Source organism: Mandrillus leucophaeus, unplaced genomic scaffold (assembly GCF_000951045.1).
Source record: "Mandrillus leucophaeus isolate KB7577 unplaced genomic scaffold, Mleu.le_1.0 Scaffold39, whole genome shotgun sequence".
Taxonomy (NCBI): domain Eukaryota; kingdom Metazoa; phylum Chordata; class Mammalia; order Primates; family Cercopithecidae; genus Mandrillus; species Mandrillus leucophaeus.
In genome coordinates, this window is record NW_012104142.1 from 1101967 (window position 1) to 1120760 (window position 18794).

Here is an 18794-nt window from a genome sequence, read left to right on the forward strand (position 1 = left end):
ACTGAGTGGCAAAATTCCACAGTAGTGAGGAAGCAAATAGCTCTGGCTGTCACCCTAACTGGTCAACATTGTCAGGGTGGGGACTACTGCACATCACGTGCAGTCAGTTCTGGCCAGCCAGAGCACAGGCTTCATGTGGCCAGATCTCTCAGTTAGTTTTTCAAGAGAAATTACAAATGCAGGTTTGCACATGAAACCACTCACTTCAAAATATTGGCAACAAATTCAATAATAATAACGATTTAAAGCTCACTGTGGGAACCAAATAAAATACACTGAAAGTCCTATTTGACCCTAGGGCTACCAGCTTCCTATGGCTTCATGAGCATCAGAGTGTGGGTTTGAATCCCAGCTCTGTTCCTTACTTCAACCTTGACCTTGGCCAGGTGCAGTCTCCTCTCTGTGCTTCAAGTTCCTCACCTGTGAAATGAATATGGTAATAGCTAACATTCATTGAGAACTTCCTGGGTATCAGGTGCCATTCTTTCTATGCATTAATCTTTCTAACTTCACAGTAATCCAATGAAGTGAGGACTCTTATTAGCCCAGAGTCTGAGAACTGTGGTTAGTCCAGTCAGCCTGGCTCTAGAGGTGTCCCTGTTAACTGCTAGTCTGGCCAACTTTGTTGCAAGGATCAAGTAAGAGTCCTTACGAGACCCTTGTTACATTGCCCTGTGCAGCGTAAGCCTGCAGAGTTGACACACAGAGGCATCCTGCATGCATGGTCATTATGCATGCTCCTCTCCACTTGCCATCATGAACATGACAACTCCTTGAGGGTTGGGATATTCTACCTCTTTGATGCTCCCACCTCTTTGGAGCCTTCCAGGTTGGCTCAGTAATTTGGAGGGAAGTGAGGAAGATATTTGGCAGAGGGGTGCAGAGAGCCTTGCCATCCCCCTACTCCTGTACCCCTGCCCAGTCTGCAAATGCTAGCTTTGTAAGGGACACCAGAAGAACAGAAGGCACTGTCCCTGCCCAGGGGTCCATCAGGAGCCCAGTCCAAGGCAGGAAACTATTAGCAGAGAGCTGAGAAAAGCATGTCATTGTACACATGAGCGTGAGGTGCGGGAAGATGCAACTGGTTTATAGGGTCCTGTGTTTGGGGTTAATGTCTTTAAGAGTGCTCCAAAGACATCAGACATTGTGATTACCAGGATGGGCTTTCTTGTCTCCTTTTTATTACCCAGTTGTACGGTGGCCAGTGGAAGGCCATTAACTGCCTGTCTTTGATCCAGGAAGAGTTCTGCCAGCTCCCCCTATGTGACCCCTTCCCCCTCTTGCTGCCCTCCTCGTCAGCCCACAGCCGCTTTCCAGGGCTTGGTGTCTATGAGCTCCTGTTGACTCCTCTTGTCTGTCTCCTTGTACAGAAATGGAAGCTCCACTCAAGGAGGCGCCGGGAGGCCCCAAAGACATCTCCAGGATGTAACTGCCCGCCAGGTAAGCAGCCCTGCAAACAGGTGACAGTGGGTGTTCCCAGGACTGAGACCAGAGGTTCTTCCTGGTGGCCATGCTCTAGCCTCACCTCACTCAGGCCATCACTTTTCATTTGAAAGACAGGAGTGACAATATCTGTGGCTGCCTTCCATCTACTCACTGATTGGCCTGCCTGCCCAGCATCCATCAGTCCACCCACCATTCATTTGTTCATAGAGTCTTTTATGGGCCTGACACTCTTTGAACCAGGTTGTGGGGAAGTCAGATAAGATGATGGGCATGGCTCTTTCGAAAGTTATGAAGTGCTATGCAGCGTCAAAGGGACCATCAGCCCCCCAAGGGGCGGCACCTTGCTTGCTGTATTCATCATTGTGTCCCCAGCTTCCCAGGTATGCAAAAATGTTTGTTACCTGAATGAATGACCCCATAATTGTAAGACCTTATTTTCTATAGCTAGCTGGATTAGGGCAATGCATGTTCACTATATGGCTTCTAGGCTACATGCAACACACACGTGCTTACATGCAAGGAATGTAGGCACAAGCCAAAGGTTGCAAGACAAGGCTGTGTAATACAGTGAACTGGTCTAATCTAGAACAAAAACCTGCTTTTGCCACTTACTAGCTCTGTGTGGGCAGACCCCTGACCTGGCTATTCTAGCACTTTCCTCTGTATCCTTGGGCCTGCTCCTCAACTATGTCTATTCATCTGTGTAACAGCTATGTACTAAGGACCTGCTGGGCACCATGCAGTGTGTTGGATTCAAGTACATTGTCCACCGTGAATGCAAATGATAAGTTACAGCTTATGAGAACTTTTCTAGGTGCCTGTTACTTTTCTAGGTGCCTGTTATTGTTAAGCCATGAGAATAACAGATGAGGAAGTTTCACTATTTCCTTGAGGAAGTAGAATGGGCTGTACCTCTTTGGCGGTGGGGAAGGAAGGCCTAAAGAAGAGTTGGGGAAGACAAGGTATCACATTTAAGTAATGGCAGAGAGTTCTGGTCTGCTACCGGCCTCTGCCAGCTCAGCGTGTGGCCTCCTCGATATCCATGGTGGCAGGTGGCATTTGCAGGGTGCTCACTAGGCTCTCTGGCAGGCCTTCCTCTGGCCCCAGAAGCCAAGGGGCTCAAGTAACTCTCATCAAGGTCCCCAAACCAGGGAAGAGAGGCCGACAGATGTTAAGCATATGGGAAACGAGGGACCGCATTTGCTGGAGAGTGAATGGGCTGTGGTGGGAGTCACAGTTACAGGATGCTGCCCTGGGAGACAAGGAGACTGTGAAACGATTCAGCTGGACCCGGTGAGAAGAGGGTCGTCTGGGTTAATTAAAAGGGTGTCCAGAAGCCCTGGGAAGCTCCCTCCCTCCCTCTGGGCCCTGAAGATTGGGCCCGGGGGTCTGGGAAAGCTTTCGGGAGAGGAATGCCAAGATTAATGAGATGGGGTGGAGGTGAGGGTTGGGTGATGGGGCCTGGGCAGAGAGACCATTTGCATCAGGGCTGTGGGGCAGCCCATGTTTCCAAGGATCATGTCTGTTGCCCTTATAACTCTTGGACAATGACAACCGATTTTTGCTCAGCATATAGAATGCTGGTTAAGGGCAGGATATTTGGAGCCACAGAAGATGTAGGTTTGAATTCCATTTCCAACATGGACCAGGCTTATAACCTTGAGAGTTATTTAACCTCTTTGTGCCTCAGTTGCCTTGTCTGAAAACAGGGACAATAGACACCGGCAAGGTAGAGATTCCTCGAGATAATCCTGGAAACTGCTTAGCATCTTCTCTGATTCCTAGTAAGCACGATTATTGTTATTTTCTCAACTGCCTCTCGCACTTCAAAGATGCAGAGAAATCCTTATCAAATGCCATGTCCTAGTGTTGGGGGCACATTTGTGACCAGGCAGAGGCTTGCCTTTCTCCCTTCCTTGCCTCACTGGGGAAAGCACATCAGTTATCTGGTGACCTTCAAGTGTCCTGTCCATCATCAGAGTGGGTGGCTCTCAATAGGTTTCAAAATTGTGCTTCAGAAAGTCGGGCTCAGATAGTCCTGGGAGGCTGGGAGCTGGGGAGGAATGTGGCAGGAGGGGCAAGGACTTGGAAGAGCACTTCTCTTCTCCCTGCCTTCTGGGAGTCTGTGCGGAACCCATGGGTCCTGGGCAGTGAGGAGAAGACCATGAAGCAGCTCAGAGGGTCGGGGGAGGAGGAAACGCCATGGGGAGAAGAAAGGGCTTGACACTGGTCCTCAGCAGGGACTGAGTTGGCCAGGCGTGGAGGGAGAGTGAGCAGGGGCTCCTGGGAGGGATACCTCTGCATGTTGAGAATTTCTCAGAAGGCAGTTTGACCCAAAGCATACACCAGAGCCAGTGGGCAACACCCGAAGAATTTAAACAGAAGGCCCCAAACTCAGGCAAAATCGGACAGAACTAAGATGCTCTTCCAGCCTTTTGTAACTGAGGAAGGGAAGGACTGGAATGGCCACACAGAAGCATCTCACGTCATGGAATCACAGCGAAATCTCCTAGGATGGGCTGGGGCCTGCTGGGTCCCCTGCCCTGCCTCTCTCTGACCTGAGGCTTCTCATGCCTTGGTATGGTAACCTTCTCAACACCAAACCCAACCTATTATAAATAATAGCAGTTACTGCTGCTGTGTCCCACTTGAGCACCTACTATGTGCCAGGCACAGGACTGAGCACTTCATGTGCATCGGTAACCCTCCTCAAAATACTAAAAGTAGGTAGAAGGGAGTTCAGTTCTGACACTCTGGCATGTTTGAACATCCTCAAATTTGCAAAGAGAACATCACTGTCATTCTTGCCCTTACATCATGCATTTCTGATTATTTCCTGATGGTTGGAGTTTATAAACCACTTTAAGGCTCCTGATCCTCACAGAAGGACTCCTACAATTGTCAAGTGCCACATACAAATTCAAAGCTTGATTCACTTGTGTTTTGCCAGCACCTAATACTGTACCCCATACATAGTAGATGCTCTGTGAATGCTCAATAAATGAGCATCAGTAGTCATTGCTGATGACTGGCTGCTTCCTGGTGTTCTCCCTCTGCCATCAGATTGGTTTCAGACACCTTATCCCCCACCCCACCCCACATCTTGCCTGATGCTGAATTCACTGCTATTGGGACAAAACAAACACACTCTTCCTGGCCACTGTGATTGCTGAGATGGAAGCCTGGATCCTCAAACTGGTGCCTGCCCTCTGTGGCCAGCTAGGCCAAGCCGGAGTCCTGTGGTGGGTGTGTTCTTCCTTGTGGCAGCCTTGGGCCCCTGGGCGGCACCCAGAAGGCCTGGGACACATAATCATGGGCAGAAAACCTGCCTCTTTCCCTTTCTATCTGACCTTGCCAGCATCCTCCTGGGATCCTCCCAGTCCAAAAATAGCCATCTACTGGCTAAGATCTGGCTGTATCCTGCTTCTGGGCTGCATGTGCTGTTTGCCAAGGGAGTGATGGGCTTGCAGGCCTGAGAGGGATGCCAAAGGTCAACCCTCAGTTAGGAGGGTCATGGCTGCTAGAAGTTCAGAGGAATAGGTGTGGGCCATTTGCAAAGCGTATGGCCTGGTGGGACAGAAGAAGGGTCTTGGGAACAGATATACCTACCGTGAGACTTCCTAGGCCACTTGAGAAAAATACAAAGACCAAGGAAACTTTCCCATTCTCTGTCCCTTTTCTTATTAACAAAGGAGGAGCAGGACATTATAGGTCTAGCCAGCAAGGAAGCAGCTACTTCAGGCCCGCCGCGCTGGGGCTGGGTGAGGCTGGCCTCTGTCAAGTCCAGGGTGGGGCAGGCAGTGTGAAGGATGACACGTTTTTGCACCCAGAGGGAAGAATGGCTGGCTCAGCTGCTAAAGGAAATCACTTCGCTGTCTGAGCCTCATCTCCAAGGGAAAGGGTAGGCCAGAGTCATACCCTGAATGCCAGGCCAAAGGGCTTGGACTGCAGCAGTGGTGGCATGGGGGTGATGTGGTCAGGCTTGTGCACTAGTGCCACGACCAGCACTGCAGAGGGGATGGATGAAAGCAGAGAAGTCGCCTTCAGCCAGCCTAATGGGAGAGGCCACAGCCGCCTTCCGGGTCAGTGTGCTGGTGAGGGGTGCATGAAGTGCCCAGGAGCCAAAGGAGCTGGGGGCTCTGGGAAAACTTCACCGAGGAGTGGCCTTGGAGGTTGTTCATAAGGATCAAATAAGCAGGTGGGAAGGCGTATCCTTAGGGCATCATAGACTCCCTATGGCGTCCGCATAGACACCATAACAAGAGACCCCCAAATACAAGGACTTAGACAAGGCGGAGGTGGAGGTCTTCCTTCCCTAGCAGGCCAGGGCTGGGAGCTGGCTCTGCTGTGATGATCTTGTGGCATCCTCCTCTGGCAGGTGCTTCGGTTCTCGCCACCCCATGACCAGCACGAAAGGGGAAGGGGACAAGTGGAGTATGTGCTCAAACTCTCAAGAGCCAAACTTGAAAAAAGAGACACCGATCACTTCTGCTCCCATCCCATTGGCCAGAACTTAGTCATGTGGTTACCCCCAGGTTCAAGGGAGGCCAGGCAATATTTTTTGTGGGTGGCAATATGCCCAGATAGAACTTTATTACAATGGTGCGTGGGAGAACAGATATCGAAGAACAACTAGCATACTGCGCAGAGGACATTCCAGGCTGGCTGAGGGACTGTCATGGACAAATACTCTGAGGAGCGAGATAAAGGCAGTAAGTTTGGGAATGACATGCAGTTGAAGAAATCTGGAGCACAGAGCAGTAACGAGAAATGAGGGTAGGAGGAGATGTCAAGACTGCAAAGGCTGCCCGGCTCTGTCTGTCCAGTAGGAGGCAAATGATTTCATCCAGAGGGTAATTGATTGGTAATGGCTGACTGATTGACTGGGGGACTGTGCTGAGTCAACTTCTGAGGCTGTATCCAGGTTCAGCAGAAAAAGTGGTAATCACTTATTGATGTCTGCTCTGCATGCAGGAGTGGTGGAGAGCATTGCCTCTGCCCTGGCTGTGCTATTTTCACAGGACATGATGTGGATGATGTGGCATCAGAGAAGGTTTGGGAAGCAGGGATGTCACCTGATCCAATTTGTATTCTAGAACAATAACTAGCAATGATGTGGAGGCTGGCCTGGAGGGGAGAGCAGCCCCTTCCAGCAATGAAAGTCTGCAATCTTATGCATAGGGCTTTATTTTCTTATGAGCTGCTATTTACATTCAGGTTATAATGGCCTCTCCAGCCTCGGTTGTTTTCCATAGCTGGTGAGAGCTGATGCCCACACATCCTGAACCCTACTCTTTGGCTAGCCTTGCCCTATTTTCCCTGGCACCAGACTTTGCCCCCAATAGCCTCATGACATTTACATGGGCAGGACCTGTAGCCAGAGCTTTGGTCACAAACCAGGCTCCTCTTACCTCCCCTGTGCTGCAGCAGAGCAGACCCATAGCCCCCCTTCCTTGTGGTCCTTCTTATTTCAGACTTGGCTTATTTCAGATCTCAGGAATCTGCAGACCAAAGTGTCCTTTGTTTCCATCAATGAAGAAAAGATTCAAGAGTTGATGGTTATGTTAGGGAGAATATTTAAACTAAAGATATGCTGTTTCAGGTAGCTCTAAAATCCTGCTTTACATGCAAATAATTGATGGGCTACTTCGGGATCATTCTTGCTATTTCTTAAAGCAGATCCCCTGGGGCTAGCCTCCTAAGACACCCTACCGTTTGATTGCTGTTATCGTCAATATTCAGACTCCCCCTTGTTCTGCCGCAGCCAGAGGGGTGTGCTTTCCCCTGCGATGTTAGCCTCAGTCCTCCCCACCCCCATCTCTTCCTCCTGACTTTGCAGCCCCGCCGCATGTCCCATCTGGCCTCCCAGACACCCAGGTGCAAACCCACAATAGCAACATCAGTGCCCCCTTCACCTTCATCCACTGCACTCCATCAGCCAGGTTCTGTCAACTCCACTCCTTTGCTCAAAAACCATCCATGGCTCCCCAGTGCTCATACCCCCCATCCCAAAGATAAACCCACTTTGGCTCTCTAGCCTGATCTCTGACCAGTCTTCTGCCGTCCTCCTTTTCTTTCAGGAAAACTGGGCTGCTCCTCTGCCGGATCCTACAGTGTCCCACTTGCACACATCAACTCATGCTATTCTGGTATCTTTGTTCTCAGTTTCTACCTGGTGAACTCTTGACTCCTCCACGTAAGCTACATCATCCCTGCAGCTCCTTCCATCCTCTCCTCCCCACTTGGCCTTGGCCGTGAGTTCTGCTATTTGATGAGTATGTTAACATAATGCCTGGTGTATGCTCGACGTACAATCCAGGCAAAACCGCCTACTGGGACAAGTAATTTGTCCTAAAATGAGAAGTGCAAACAGACCAAGATGTATACACCTGCAGAGGTTTCTCCCTGGCTGCTAGCATTAACCATTTGCTTTAGACGGTGTAGGTGCTGGAGAGCAGCCTGCAATATGAGTCTCTTACACAGAGAGAGTAGCTTTTGTGGGTTTCTAGCCAGGGAGAGTCTTCCCACCTACAAATCACACTGGGCAGCTTCCTTGAGATCTCTGCCTGGATCCTCAAAGGGCCCACGATGAAAGCCAGCACCTTCCCCCGACCTAGCCCTTTCCAATACTCCTGACCTCTCCCAGCATCTAAGCCATGACCTGGGCATCAGGCTGAACACCACCATTTCCCTCACATCCTGTTAATCACCAAGTCTCATCCATCCCACTCTGTCAATTTCCTCCATCTCCACCGTCATCACCCTTGTTCAGGCTGCTGCCACCTCTCATCTTATTCGTTGCTCTGGCCCCCAACTGACCTCCTCCAAACGCTTCTTTACACAGAAGCCAGAATGGCATTTTTAACATTGATACATAACTCCAGTTAACCAAAGCACTTCAATACTTTCCATCACTCTTAGGATAAAGCCGTAAATCCCTAACACAGCTTATTACTCACCCTGACCCCCATCACCATGATCCCTTCTGCATTCCCAGTAGGTCCCCTGGCAGCACTGGTGCTGCTGGTTGTCTGACCACATTTGGAGTGACAGATTATGGCTGAAGGGAGCCCTGGCCAATAGAAATCAGCCAATCCATAAAGCTTAGACTCTTGGCTCCAAATGAAGGCCCTTCCTTCGCCGTTATAGCCCCGTTTCAGGCAACTGGCCTGCTCCACAAGGAAGATTGGCCGTCACCTTGGAGAGAGCCCTGGGTTTAAGGAGCACCCCCCACCCCTCACAGCCATAGCTCTCTATGCTCCTCATGGGGTAGAGGGTCAGGTAACTGGCATGGGTGATGCCAAAATGACCATAGCTGCTGGGAGACCAGGTGCTGCGCGGTTGCTAAAATGCTCCACCATCTGCCCCTGGAAGAGCCTTTTCTCTCAAGGTCCTCTAGCTCTGGGTTTCAGAAATGCCTGGGGAATTCTCCAAAGTTCATTTCTTCCCCATTTCCTCCCAAAAGCACTTCCAGATCCCCAGCCCTCCTGGACGCTGCTGATAATGTGTTTCTCCTAGATCCGCTCTGATAACACCAGGGTGGTCGGCTGAGATTTGTAGGGAAATAAAAATAAGGAAATGGAGGGTTCCGGAAAGGCCAGAAGAGCCCTGGACTGGGAATCAGTCCCAGACCTTGAGGGACTCTGAGCAGATTGCTCTCCTCTCTCTAGGCTTTGGTTTCCTCGCTGATATAAAAAGGTGAATGACTGAAAAATCATTTGGCAGTATCTGGTAAAGATTCGCGTCCAATAAAGCAGCTCCCTTCCTAGGCACTTCTGAGAGACACACTCATCTGTGCATAAAAGAAGAGATGCTCGCTGCGACACTATTTGTAGTAAGAAAAAAGGAAAAGAGAAGAAAAGCCTAGATATTTGTCAGCAGGAGTGTGCAGAGATATGTTGTGCAGTATTAAATTGCAGTACTTTCATCAATGAAAATCCACACACAGTAAACAAGATACACAAGACCTTGAGATCCAGCAATTCCATGGCTGGATCTCCTCCTCTGGAGGGAAAAATAAGCAAATGACAAGAGAATATTTACAATATAAGTCATTTATCTAAAGTTAAAAACATAAAGACAATACAATACAATCTTCAATCACTATATGCATATATAGTGCACATAGTAAACATGTAAAGAAATGCATGGAAATGGTAAACATCAAATTCAGCAGGGAGGCGGGATTGGGTAGAGATTGGGCGGCTTAGGGAGGTTCGGTTCCATGGGTAGCTATTAGGCTGGGTGGTGGGCACACCAGGTTCAGTATACATTTTTTGTAATAACTTTATTGAGATGTAATTCACATATACAGTTGGTCAATTTAAAGTGTAAAATGTGAAGGTTTTTCGTACATTCACAGAGTTGTGCAACCATCGCCACAATCAGTTCTAGGACATTTTATCGTCCCAAAAAAGAAACCCCATTCCTTTTAGCAGCCATCCTTCATTTTTGCCCACCCTCCCACCCCTAGCCCCATGCAAGCGTTAATCTACTCTCCATCTTTATGGATTTTGCATAATGTTTTCAAGGTTTATCTGTGTTGTAGCATGTATCGTACTTCATTCCTTTTTATTGCCAAATAATACATTATATTGCTTTTAAACCTCTCTCAATGTCTGAAATATTTCAAGATAAAACATCTTTAAATCATAGAGTTAATGAACGGATGTTGTTGAATTAGGGAATGTTGAAGGAATCCTTCATGCCTGCTTCCGTACCTAATTGGCAGTCTTCACCAGCAAGGATGTATCATTGCTCTGCTGCCTAAATCCCGTGTGTGTGCGCCCTTGGCCACCTGTGGGCTGGCAGCAATGGTTCCAACCCTGCCAGGACCCAGATCCAGGGGGTCAAGCCCTGCTCAGCTGGACTCCAACACCTGACCCCCTCTTTGGTGCTCTGAAGTGCCCTTTCTCTTCCTCTGCCGTGGTCAGTGTCAGTTCCTCTGAGATGTCTCCCTTGAATCTCCCCGACACAGCTGGGGGCCCTTTTTCTCAGTTCCTAGAGCTAGAAAACTAACTCACCATGGGGTGGCTATTTGGTCCCCTGGTGAGAGAGCAGCAGCCAGGCTTACAGCCCTGCAAGCTCCTTAAGTTTCTGAGCATCAGTCCTCACCCCAGTAAAATGAAGATGTTGGTGCTTGCCTGATAGACTGGAGGTGGTAGGGAGAAAAGTTATGTATGAACTTTTCAGGGGTGGTGAAGGATTTGCTTTTATGCCTCTGACCCGCTCATTGGACAGGAAGATTGTCCTGGGCACGAGCTGTGCTGTCTGCAGGAAGGAGCAATGGACTGGCTTCAGGAGTTGCAATACCCACTGCCCTGGGAGAGGCAGGCTAACCCGGCAGTTACAGGTGTGGGCTCTGAACTCCAAGTAAATCCCAGTAGTCCCAGTTCCACTCCTTATTAGTCATGGTACTGTGGATGGGTTACTCTTTTGACCCCATGTAAAATGGGAATAACAGCACCTACCTTATCGGACTGATGGGCTCAATGTGGGGCCCGACACACACTTGGCTGGAAATGATTGTTAGTTGCCATGATGATGGTGATGATGACATGAGTGGAAAAGGGCTTTGGGTGACATAGAGCTGTAAGGAGAGATCATAGCCTTTGCCCAGTTGCATTCAGTCATGTGAGGTCCCGAAGGCAATGCCATGCTTGCCACTGAATGCAAGGAGGTAATGTGGCATGGCTGCTCAAAGCATTGGCTCACTCCTACTTCCCTGTCTGCCCTGTGGAAGTCTAGGCCCTTCCAACACTATGAAAAATGCTGGATGTCCTATTTATGAGACACTGTGCTAAGGCACGGCAAGAGATGGGTGAAAGGTATACCCGCCCTTAAGGATGTGATGTGAGATTTGTCACAAGGTTAGAGGCCTTAGTTGGAATCCCAGCTCTGTCTAGCTCTCCAACACTACAAAAGCCACCTACCCTCTTGGAGTTTTCACTTGTTCAACTCTTACATGTAAATAAGGATCTTACAGGGTTATTGTGAAAGTTCTTGGTCAACCATGGAGATACAAACAGAGGATATTTGGCCGACCTCGTGGCACAATGGTAGTGCGTCTGACTCCAGATGGAGGATATTATGGGAGGGGAGTTGGACTGGTGCACAATCCAGTTATTTCATGGAAGGTAGACCTTGTTGAGTGCTGTGGGATATAAACAAAGGGCTGTGGACAGTGCAGGGGAAGGGTGAATTACAAGTGCAGGTGACCATTGATTCTTTGGAGGGGACACTGGAACTTGCTGGTGATACTTAGTGTTGGAGGGCCTTGGAACCCCCAGTTTATGAAGAAGGATTCGCCCTCCTTCACCCCACTCCATCCAACCACCATGCAGAGCAGGAGCTTCTGGAGAGCGGGACATGCCTTAAAGGCTGTGTTTTTGCCCCCTCTCCAGACAGAGTCGAGCATCCTCTCTCCGCATCCTGAGAGGGAATGGGCTACATTTGTAGCAGCTGTAGTTGGGGTGGAAGTGATTCTGGATTTTGCAGGAACTCCATTGTCCAAGGAACTCTCCAGGGAGAGTCAATAGGAGAACATGGGGCAGCTGCAAGTGCCTCGAAGGTAGACTACAGCATGCACTGCCTGGTCACCTCTCCCTGTCTGTCAGCTGCCTGTCTCAGAGAGGCCAGCAGAGGAGACCTGGGGAAGAAAGACACCATCCTGTTCCAGCTCCTGAGGGCGTCATTCACGCCTGCGATGATTGCACGTGTTTGTATCACATCCTCACCCATCAGAAGCCTTTCCCTTAGCACCTGCCCTGTGAGGGTGGAAACTGTGGCCAGAGGAGTTAAGTGAAGAAGGACTGCCCTTCTGGGCAGTTACAATAACTGGAAGTTACAATAACTGGATTGTGCACCCCCACCTCTCCGCTCCTCACCTCAGCCCAGGCCAGGTATTAGCAGCCAGACTTCTGGACTGGCTATGTGCTCTTTAGGGCTCCAGGATAAACATGGGCTACATCAACAAGCAGCCCAGGTCCACCTCTGGGTAGATGACTGCTCCAGGCCCTGTGTTCAGTGCCGTGGGTTGCAAGATGATCAGGCACAGTTCCTCAGTTCAGGGCTGGGCAAGTGCTAAACGGAAGCATAGCCATCTTATTTGGAAAATGCAAGACAAGAAGTGACTACTCCTGAAGGGAGGAATCAGAAAAGGCTGCGTGGAAGAAGTGGCATTTGAAGGAATCCCTGAATGGCGAGTAAGGTTTCAGTAAATGAGAATGTACATAAGGACATTTTAAAACAATGAAACAGCACAATAAAGAATAGAGACCTGAACAACTGTGTTTTTTCCACACACACCTCCGCACCCCACACCCCACACCCCACTCTGGGAAATGAAGAATCATCTGGAGTGGTTGTAGTAAGCTCACGTGGAGGGATGGAGTAGGAGGTACGGCTGGAAAGAAAAGTTGGGGGTTGGGGAGGCAGACTGTGGAGGATTTGGACACCACCCCTCCACAATCGAAGGCCAGCTTCTATTCGGTGGGTAGCAGGAAACCACGGAAGTTTTCTCAGAGGGATGTGATGTATCCAACTGTGTATAGCTCAGTGTAGAGGGTGAATTAGGGGCAGGAGAGAAGCTGGGAATGGGCAGCAATCGCCTCTCTAAGGCAGCAATCCCCAGTCTTTTTGGCACCAGGGGCCAGTTTTTCCATGTACGGGGATGGGGAGATGACTTCAGGATGAAATTGACCTCAGATCAGCAGACATTACTTCGATTCTCACAAGGAACATGCAACCTAGATCCCTCGCATGCACAGTCTGCAATAGGGTTTGTGCTCCCATGAGAATGTATTGCCACTGCTGACCTCCTGCTGTGAGGCCCGGTTCTTAACAGGTCACAGTCCAGTCCTGATCTATGGCCCAGCGCTTGGGGACCCCGCCCTAAGAGAAGACTCAGAGCAGCAGAGGAAGCAGGTGGGGGGGTGACGAGAGTGAGGTTGCAGAGGTAACAGCAAGTTCTAGCTACCTACTAGGTGTGGGCCAAAGAGGGGTTGAGGCAATTATGAGCCTCTGAGCCCAGGTAACCAATAATAACCATGGCATATATTCGACAGATGACCTTGGACCTTGTGCTTTAAATACAATATCACTTACATTCTGATCAAGCAGCCTGTGATGTAAGGCTATGGTTATCTGCATTTCAAAAATGAAGAAACTGAGGCTCAGAGATGTTCAGGGGTTGCCTGAGGTCCGCGGCTAAGGGACAGAAGCAGGACTTGAACCCAGGACTTTGAATGCCAGTGCCTTTGCCTTCCGGACAAGGCAGAGCAGAAGTGGGGTGGGTTGGAGAGGAAGGGTCAAAGTTCTGTTTGGGACAAGCTGGAGGTTGGGAGGTGGGGGATGCAGGATGCCTCGTGGAAGTGCTGAGGGCCCTGGAATGGCTCGTCCGGAGGGAGAGGGATGAGAAGCCCATTCAGATCTTGTGGACTTAGAGAAGAAAGACCTTACCTGTAGCCATCGTCCAGGGACAATGCTCAGGGAAGATGCTTTACCGGTAGCCATGTGACACTGCTCACGGAAGAGAGAGAACAGGGTTGCATCTTGCTGGAGAGCTGGCCAGAAGCACCGAGGTGGGAGACTTTCTGCCCCACAACATGCCCAGAGCCCAGGGCCCTCTGCCCCTTCACCCAGGACTCACGATCCTGCCCACAGCACCCATGGGTGCTGTGCAGCTTGTCCCAGGCTGCTGGGGGCAGAGGAGCTCCCTGCCCTAGACCCAGTGAAGGGTCCCTTGATCTTGCCACCACCAGCTCTGCCCTGAAGGAGAAGGTTCTGCTATAGTGATGCTAAAGGAATGCCAGATGTTCCTTTGGAGGAAAGGGGCAGCAAGCAGGAAGAGCCCACGACCTCTGCTTGGGCAGTTATAAGGGACTAGAAGGTGGGACATGCCACACCCATGGATGCAGTCCCTGGCTCTTCCTCCTGGACCCATCCAGGCTGCCCACTCTCTCGATGTCTACCCCCACTCTTGTCATAACCCAGTCAGCCTCTCCCCTGTCACTCCCTGGCAAGTTCCTGTTCAGCCACTGAGGCGACTTGGGTGGCCCCTGCTGGCAGTGGCACTCTTGTCCCCACACACCTGGCCCTCTTCACTGCACCCTCCTACCAGCTGTCCAGGTTACGACTCACACTGCCTCATTCTCCTGATGAGGACCCTGAAGCTCAGAATTCTTTGCTTGAGGATATCTGGTTAGGCAGTGGCATGGTTGGGACTGGAAATAAGCTCTGAAACATCAGAAGGCAAATGCCCCCCAGGGACCTGAGTGCTACCCTGGAACACAGTAGGAAACCGAGGACTCGGCAGTGGCCGTGATGCTTGTCCAGGGAGCGTGGAGTCAGATAAGGCTGGAGGACGTTAATTAGTAATGATAACAACAACATCTATTAAGGACTTACTCTGTGCCAGGCACTGTGATAAGCACTTTATTGCATTGTCTCATTTGATCCTCATAATTACTTTATGTGGCAGGTACTATTATTATCTCCATTTCCACAGAAGACTGGGGACCAAAGAGGTTCTGTAACGGGCCCAAGCCCACAGAGCTAGTGTGTGTTGAAGCCAGAATTTAAATAGTCTGAGTCTGGGCAAACCAAAGCAGCATCAGAACGTCCCCCCGCCAACCCCTCACCATCTCTCTCACTCCCTCACTCGCCACCAAACAGTTCTTGAGCACTGGCTCTGTGCCATGCCCGATCCTCAGGAGACAGAGAAGAGCTCACAGTCCAGGGAGGGGAACACGCAGGTAATGCAGTGGCTGCTGCAGAGACCCAGGGCTCCGGTGGGGCCAGGCGGTGCCCAGTGTGGGCTACAGTCCTAGGGCTGCATCCTCTAGGATTCCAGCCCTGTGAGTCTGGCCCCAAGCAAGGCAGAGCCAAGGCAGGGACACAGGTCTAGAACCTGTGTGATGTGACAGTGGCTTGTGCAGCTGGCGTTTGGCCCTGAGACGTCAGATCTGGGACTCAGAAGGAACTCCACAGCTCAGCTGACTCAGCTTCCTGGTGAGAGGCACCCCCACCATGCAAAGGGGAGCTGGCTGTGCACATATAGGCAGGGGAGGGAGGGAAGGGTCAGAGCTCCAGTTGCTCGTTCTCTTTCCAGCTCACTTCACAAACTTACTTCCTCCCACCCCTCCAGCCTTTGCCACCTGTCTGTGTGGCAGGTACGCCAGGCAGGGCACGGTTGGAATATCTCCAGTGGGAAAGGTGTGTGGCTGACGGAGCTGGAGATGGGCAAATCTGGGGCACACCGAGCTCCATCCTTGGTAGGCTGGCTCCTCAGCCTCGTGGAGACCTAGGGAGCCTCCTGGAACCTAGAACGAGGACCAAGCATGGGCAAAGTCTCCCTCAGTGCCTGCCTGCCTCTTTAAACTCCAACTGGGGAGGAAATGCCAGCCACAGAAAGATGCCCAGCAGGCGGTGGGGGTATAAGTGGATGCCAGCTCCCCACATAGTTATGTGAGCTGTCACGGGGTGACCTGGCATACCACGACAGGCCGGAGGGAGGGTGGGGCAGGTCCCAACCTCCCAGCGGCACCATGTACTGGGCAGCTGTGCTGTGTGTATCCGAGACCTGCCTGTTTGTGGGCATGGAGGGGTCTCCATGCCAGGGCTCCGGCTCCAAGGCGCCCAGGGCGCAAGATCTTTGACAGCCTGAATGTCCTCTGTGTTGTCCTGTAGGCTTAGAACCTGGATGTGAGTCCTTCTCAATGAAGAACTTACTTTCCCTCAGGGTGTTCGGGAATCTGGACAATGAGGCCCCATCTGCATCCCATGGGGACCTTACCAATGATTCTGGCTGGTGTCGGTTCTGATTGGTGGGTCTCTGTACAGTTCTAGTTCCAAATGCTTGACCACACCAGCTCCGGCTGTATCGTTCTTTGCCCATTGGCACTCAGAGGCACTGGTACGTCAGCCAACGCCACAAGCTCCTGACGCCTTCTGAGGCTAAGAGCTCCAGCCAAGCTGGGCACCTGGTTCCGGATTCATCTATCCATTAGACAGCCTGTCCTTCCTGACAGGTGACACCACTGCTGTTCATTAAAAGAGAGCAAAAGATGCTGCCACATCCCTGAAACTGATTGGACCCCGAAGCCACCACCCACCACACAACTATTTCTAGGGATGAAGTCAGATCCAGCCTCTTCTGCACTTACCCTGGGGCATTTTCCCCTTGCCTCTTCTCCTCACTTCTGTGGAGGATGGCAGAATCCCTGGGGAGCTGGAAGTGGGCCTTGACCCTCCCTCTTCGTCATCCTCCATGCTGTCCCCCTTGTGGAGTGGCCCCCTAAGGCAGTGGGATCATGTTCCTGTGGAACAGCAAATCCTGCCAAATAAATAAATAAACGCAGAGAAGAAGCCAGATTTCATTATCCAAAGGAAGCTGAAGCTGGAGCCAATTTCTGATGTTCATTTTAGTGGCACTGTAGTGGGGCTGAACGTTCCTCAGAGAATTTGCCCACTTTAAAAGCTCCTGTGATGTGACGAGCCACTTTCTCAATCTTGGGAAGCTCCATGATCTCCCAGCCCTTCTCCATTGCCGTGGCCATCCTGGTCTTGTCACCCGGTGAGCACAGGAGGCCAGGGCCCTGTGGGTTGGTCGCCCCTGGACATTCCACCCACAGTGCCTTGTGCAGGGCAAGGTCTGCCCCTGCTCCAAGGCATCCAGGTAGCCCTTCCTCATGTGGCAAGGGGCCACAGGAGACAGCAGCAGCCGCAGCCTGGTGCCTTCCCGGTCCCACTTGTGTCCAAGCTGTACAGGCCTAGACAGGATCTGGTAGGAGCCTGGGCTTTAGAGACAGAGCCTGAGGCCGAGAGAAGGCAAGGGTTCTTCTAGGGTCACCCAGCCATTACTGGAAACACCTAGCCTAACAAAGTGGCAGGATTATCTGCTGGCTGAGTTCTGGGATCCAACTGTGTTACAATGGGCAAGTGACTTGACCTCTCGGAGCCGCAGCTTTACCTCTATCTAGGATGGGGATAATGACAACCTGTACCTCCATGCACCATCCTGAGATGAAGGAGATGTATGTAAAGCACATGGTACAGTACCTGGCATGGGGAGGAGTTTAATCACTGGTATTGAACTGCTGGTAGTCAGCTTTCCTGAACCCCTGGCCAGGACTCTCTTGACCACACACCTTGCCCTTCCTCCTGAGCCTCTGAAACACCACTGCCCTGGGGACTGGCCCTTTCCAGAGGAATTTGTTCAGACAGGGGCTCCTCTAAGCTGCTTTTTGAATGCAGCAAATGCTGCTACCTCCACTAAGCCTCTGCTGTATACAGAGCACCAGGCACGCGGGTATATACAGGCCTTTGTACAAGGGTTCAGATCCACCTTGGGAAATGGGGTGAGGCGTGGCTTCTGTGCACACTGTGTGGCCCTGAGTCTCTGGGCCTCAGCTCCCATTTCTGTAAAATGGGGCTGAGACAGCCTCACTGAGTAGCTCAGCGAAGCCAGTGAGTTCCTGTGTATGAAGCTCCACTGAAAGCTCGAGTGGACCGCTATCTGCTACACATGTGCCAATTGCATTTACACGATAATGGACAAGACCCGACCCTGCCTCTAGAAACTCATCCCCTGATTGGGCCTCTGAGCAGTGTCCACAGGAAATATTTCACCAGTTATATCCTGCAATCTGGATGTGTCAGCTGTGGTGTTTGGAGAATGCGATGGTCTTCGAAGCCTCCAGGGGAAAGGTGACCCATTATTCATTCATTCATTCATTCATTCATTCAACAAATACTTGTGGAGTGCTTGCCATATGCAGGGGCACCGAACTCTAGTGATATGAGGACCAGCTTGACAGAAGTCTTGACCTCTTCATGCTTCCAGTGTGATGAGAGAAATCAACAAAATAAGCACATAAAGAAATAAACAAGAAAATATCCACCGATTATTATGAAGAAAATAAAGATAATTTTAAAGGATTTCCGCCCCCCATACCCAGCTTTACTGAGGTACAATTTACAATTAAAAACTGCATATATTTAAGGCTGACCATGTGATCTGGGGGATATTTTCGATACGGCATGATGGGGGGCAGTGTTATCTGTGAGAAGGTGACATCTGAATGACAAGGGGAGCCTACCACACAGAGCTAACAGATGATTCTGAGCATGAGAAGTGCTGTGCCTGAACTTGTCATAGCATAAAGCACTAGAAGAGTGTCCATGAGATAAACTGATGAGATAATTAAATCAGAGGATGGGGAATGAGCGTGCTGGTTAACAGGAACAGCTGGTGCAAAATCCCCGAGGTCAGAATGAATTTGGCGTGTCTGAAGAAGAGAAAGGTCAGAGTGGCCAGGTGAAATGAGTGACAGGGAGAGAGCAGAGAG

The 18794-nt window shown here is 50.6% G+C and overlaps 1 protein-coding gene across 6 annotated transcripts in view; it reads left to right on the plus strand.

The window, feature by feature from the left end:
- COL13A1 (collagen, type XIII, alpha 1) overlaps window positions 1-18794 on the plus strand; it is a 162938-nt gene that overhangs the window by 19163 nt on the left and 124981 nt on the right. For all 6 annotated transcript variants that reach the window (XM_011991036.1, XM_011991037.1, XM_011991039.1 and 3 more), the window contains exon 2: window positions 1371-1440. In XM_011991036.1, coding sequence (XP_011846426.1) covers window positions 1371-1440 — 70 coding nt within the window. The remainder of the gene's footprint in view (window positions 1-1370; window positions 1441-18794) is intronic.